At 40.8% G+C, this 5053-nt stretch overlaps 1 protein-coding gene across 2 annotated transcripts; it reads right to left on the bottom strand.

Moving 5' to 3' along the window:
* Positions 1–335: 335 nt before the first annotated feature.
* Positions 336–4721, bottom strand: hmgb1b (high mobility group box 1b). Of its 2 annotated transcripts, none has more exons than XM_048533286.2 (5): positions 4587–4721; positions 2923–3080; positions 1938–2086; positions 1425–1599; positions 336–964 (listed from the first exon to the last, which is right to left on the bottom strand). In XM_048533286.2, the coding sequence occupies exons 2-5, from the start codon at positions 3070–3072 to the stop codon at positions 800–802; spliced, it is 639 nt and encodes a 212-aa protein (XP_048389243.1). In that variant the 5' UTR covers positions 3073–3080; positions 4587–4721; the 3' UTR covers positions 336–799. The 2 variants fall into 2 exon arrangements, with proteins under 2 accessions (XP_048389243.1, XP_048389244.1); XM_048533287.2 differs by having other exon boundaries at positions 2923–3084.
* Positions 4722–5053: the final 332 nt, after the last annotated feature.

Here is a 5053-nt window from a genome sequence, read left to right on the forward strand (position 1 = left end):
GTTGAGGAAATTATAAGAATATCTGAAACTCAGCACCTGAAAGGGTGGTAGAGGTGAGAACACTCAAGAACTATTTACATGGGCGCTTGAAACACTGTAGCACATAAAGCTATGGTGAAATGTTGGAATACAGGATCAGATGAATGCTTGATGACTGGTGTGAACGAGAGGCCTCTCTCCCTGTTTAAAATCTCTATGATTGACTGGTCCTAATTCAGACTAGTAATTGCATAGGTGTTGAAGTAAAGCTGTGACAAGCTGTTGACCCATTCCAAAGCAGCCACCCAAGAGTGAAGGGTATAGGAATCATAATACTGCAAAATAAAACAAGTGGAGAGCATTAATAAAAAGTTTTATTTTGTAAGCATTTCAAAGATCAACAAAAAACACAAAGCTGCGTTTTTTAGGCAATTACAGTGTGGCAATCTCAATTTCTAGCACAATGTTTGATACACCAAGAACCTTACAACAACTCAAAAGCAAATTAACTGCCCCTTCCCCAAAGCCAGTTGGTGATGTGTACCAACATGAAGCTGCTCTCACCATGCCATTTTGTATACCCCTTCACTGCACCAGCCAAGACAAGCATCAAACAAAACACCACTAAGGACAGTGTCTTTGGGCCATCCACACACAGTGCTATAGTGTGTTAACTATACAAAACAAAAATAAACTGTACAGTTTAAAATCAAATTCTCATATACATAGCCTTATATATTTTAAAAAGAAGCAGTGTGTACAGGGCAAGGGTAAATGCTCTATAGCTGAGAAATCTTGCTGGAAGAAAGTTGAATAAAATTCAGTCATCGTCTTCCTCCTCCTCCTCTTCCTCCTCATCCTCCTCCTCTTCTTCCTCATCTTCCTCCTCCTCCTCTTCCTCCACCACCTTCTTCTTTTCTACTTTGGCAGCTGAAGCCTTCTTGGTAGAATCAGATTTTGTTTTAGCACGATATGCTGCAAGATCCTAGAAATCAGGAAAGTTTCTTTAGCTCAGATAAACAAGTTTGTTGAAGGCAACAATAGGTATGTAAATATCCATTTTTGGTTCTAGTAACTATTAGCAAGGATCAATGTAATTCATATTTGTTAAAATTTTGACTGATAACATTCCACATCAACAGGCCTGATACAACATCAGTATGTACTGGTAAGGTTATGACAAATTTAAACATTGAATTGTGTGAGGTTGCAGAATCACAGCAAGAATTCTTAGTAATTCTAAATATTCATTCAATCAGTATTACTCAACTGCAACCAGATCTTACCCCTTCTATCTTATTATTTCGTCCCACACCTTTCCCAGTCTGCTAATTTAAGGCCAGTGACATTATGCAACTAAAATCACACAATAATCAGCATCAAGTTGTTTTGGCAGGAGGATAAAAGGAAAACCCAAAAGGTTGTATCTTTTAGTCAAACATTACCATTTCATATCTTTCCTTGAGTTTTGCTGCCCTCTTTTCATATGGAATCTTATCGCTTGCAGATGTTGCATTCCAAAGCAGTCCCAACTTCCTGGCTGTATCCCCAATTGATGCCCCAGGATTTTCCTCCTTAATTTTGGGGCGCCAGTCAGAACAGAACACAAAGAAAGCAGATCTGAAATTAATTAGAATCAAATAAGTGTTAGAAGGCAAATTTGCACAATATGAAATTGTAAACTGATCCAACAAGTAAATGCATGGAATGTTAAACCAACTTTCTTCATTGCAGCTTTTGGAATATCACTGGCAGTGGCTGTCCCATTTACTGAGGAAAGGATACAAGCTTAGGCAAGATACTTGTATGGAGGACCTTTTATTAAAAATTTTATATGATCATTTAAACATTGAGTGCAGCACTACACAGTTAGGCAAAGTGAATGTTTCTCGAATATAGCTGTCTAGAAATCTGCAGTAGAAACAGTATTTTGCTTTGCATTGTGTATGAAAACTTACGGAGGCCTTTTTGGTGCATTAGGGTCCTTCTTTTTCTTTGTTTTCTTGGCACCTTTTGGTGGCTCATAATTCTTCATTTCCTTCTCCCAACGGATCTTGTCTTCTTTTGCCTTATCTTCAAATTTTAGTTTCTCTTTACTTGACATGGACTGTAAAAGAATTCAACTAAAATAACATCCCAAAAAAACTGCACACTTACTTTACACAAGATATATATGACTGACCAAACAAATTCAAGTCTGAAGCTTCATTTTTGACAACAAACCAAAATATCTAGCATTATTGATCCCATCCCTGACACCATCCATGGTGGTTTTGTAAAACTGAATTTTGTCTTCCACTCCTGAGCCTAATGCAATTTCAGTTGAGGAAACCAGTGTTCCAGTAACCATTTTCTATCTTGTTATTTTCATCAACCTGAAATTAGGGCAAAGATGGTACCCATTTTTGTTTGAAAAACACATTTGTATCAGCACAAAATAAACTAAAGCACTGAAGCTGTACACAGTACTCTGCACCTAGATACAAGAGAACCATTCAGAGACTGCAGCTAACAAGCACAAAACTGATTAGTGTCAGTTAATAAATACAAAAACTTAATTCACCTCAAAAGATACAGAGGTGATCTTTTACTACTCTAAAAGACACTCTACCACTGGGAATGTTAATCCAGAATACTGTTTGAAAGTTCAATGGGTAGAGAAAAGTGGCAAAATTAGTGGCAGTGAAAAATTCAAGACCAACAGTAAATTGGCACAGATGTATTTTTAAGAGTGAAAATGCTGAATACTTGTTAAGAAACGAATAGACATTAAGAGTGGGGAATAACTTGTCAGTTTTCCAGATGCATGATGGAAGATGATGGGCTAAATGGCCTCCATCAACACTATTAAATGACTGCCGATATTTTCAGGGGAGGGCCGAATAATATTCAAATCTGACAAATAAACGTGCAACCCAGGTTACACGGACATGAACTTCCCACCTTCCATCTTTCCGCACACTTCTTTGAGAATTCGGAGAAGTTGACACTTGAGTCGGGATGCTTCTTCTTATGCTCCTCACGACAAGTTTGGACGAAAAATGCATACGAGGACATTTTGCCTCGGGGTTTTTTTGGATCCCCTCTTGCCATTTTGGCTTCTGTCTGATGAATAGGAAAACGATTAATTCAACTCTGCATAATTCTTAGTATTCCATAAGCATTTATGAAAACAAAAGCTTGAAATTGAGGCAAGGGGCTCGGATTGATTAAGGGGTGAACCTTTGGATTGAAATTTCAGGTAATAGAATACAGCACTGTACATTTCAAGTGGCAACAAAAACATAACTTTTCAGATTATGAGAGATTGATGGAATACCGTCATGCTAACGCATATGAGCTATCTCGGGACCTTAAAACTACCTGCGTCTGCCTTTTGCAAGAACTGTTTATACGATTCAGAATATAACTTCATCACAACCCTTCTCGAAAAGGCTAATTGCAACCCCACTCACAAGACATGAAAAAACAACCGCGCCCACATATTTTAGTATGGAAGGGGGAAAAGAAAGAAAGAAAGAACGGTGCACAGTTTCAAACAGCCTAAATGAAATCGATCCGACTTGCAATTTTGGTTCCAATGTTAACCCAATCCGCAGAGAAACTTTGGTTTAAAAGTAAAAACAGGCTGTATTGGTTTATTCGTACTTTTTTTAAAAAAAAATGTATTTCCGCGATACCACAGCCCCACCTAACATTTCACGCCGTTATATTGGAAAGTTTAAAAAAAAGACAAAATTAACGCTCAAGTGTTAGCCTTCCAGATCACTTCGTGGCTTTTACTAGTTACATTAATCCACATTGGTAAACGTGAAGAAAAACAAAAAAAAAATTGAGAAAAACAAAATCTCCATTTTCAAAATATTTTATTTTCCAGGTTTTGTTTTTAAAAAAGTTAATCCGTTCCAAATATTTTATTCCGTTCGAAACGGTGTGGCGAAGTGCCTATACTTCAAGCTGTAGACTGGAGCAATGGCTGAGAACAAAAAGGAAAGAGGTCAAACAACAACGACAATATTTCTTCTTCCATGTTGAAAAATCCTTCTTCATGAGAGAAAGTCCCCCTCAAATATCACCAAACACCGCCTTCGGACCGTTTCCAATCTGCAGACGCCCGTTTTCCGCGTGTTTTTCTCGCCTGTGGTCTTTGCGCTGAGTGGTATATAGTTATAGTGTTGGGCTTTGTACATATAGTTTAGTGTTCGAGCTGCGAATGGCCGCTTGCCTCTAACACAGTACAGTACATGGCTCCATCTTGATAGCAGCGTCAGTGCGAGGCAGACAGAGAGCCCAGCTCGCCTTACAGCCTGCATTTCAACCCGCTAACGCCGCGGTACCCCGACAAAAAGCCCACGGTTGGAGAGCCCAGAGTCTGGGCTACCCGATCCCGCCCACGAACCCGGCTGCGGAGCCACCTTCGCGGCGCCAGACGCGGTTTGGAAAAGTTGAACCCAACTCGCTCTCGACGCGCTGCTGTTTAATAATGGCTTTCCCTCAGCCGCCGTCAGCCATGTTAAACAGCGCGGCTGAGGGGAATTTTTTTTAAGTTTAATTCTAACGTTCTAACAGCGCCCCTTTGTAAAGTATAATAAGAGAGTAAGACATGCCGGTTTAGGAGACGGTGGATGTTAGCCGTCAATATTGTCGAGTCTCCGCTGTCTCTCTCTGCCTTACACACTACCTGCCCTACAGACGCTCACTGCAATGGCTCTGGACGCGCTCGCTGCCTGCGCACTATCCACAGCTACTGCCGCACTCCCATTGGTCACGACGCAGCCACTGCGCCTACCCATTGGCCAGGGCCCTTCCATTGTTCTGACTAGAACTGCTCCTCCATTGGACGCCAGGGGGAAAACGACGGCCGAGAGCGAAACAGCGCGCAAATACAAACCCAAACAGTGCACAGACACGCACCGAGCTCACAGACAGGCAATAAATATACTGAGAGACCCCGAGTACACTAACAGGCGCTGAGCACACATACAGGCCGTGAGTGCATCGACAGACACTGAGTGCCCAGACACGCACCGACTCACAGACAGGCATGGAATACATTGATAGGCACTGAGTACAC

This window comes from Stegostoma tigrinum, chromosome 6 (genome assembly GCF_030684315.1).
Source record: "Stegostoma tigrinum isolate sSteTig4 chromosome 6, sSteTig4.hap1, whole genome shotgun sequence".
NCBI lineage: Eukaryota > Metazoa > Chordata > Chondrichthyes > Orectolobiformes > Stegostomatidae > Stegostoma > Stegostoma tigrinum.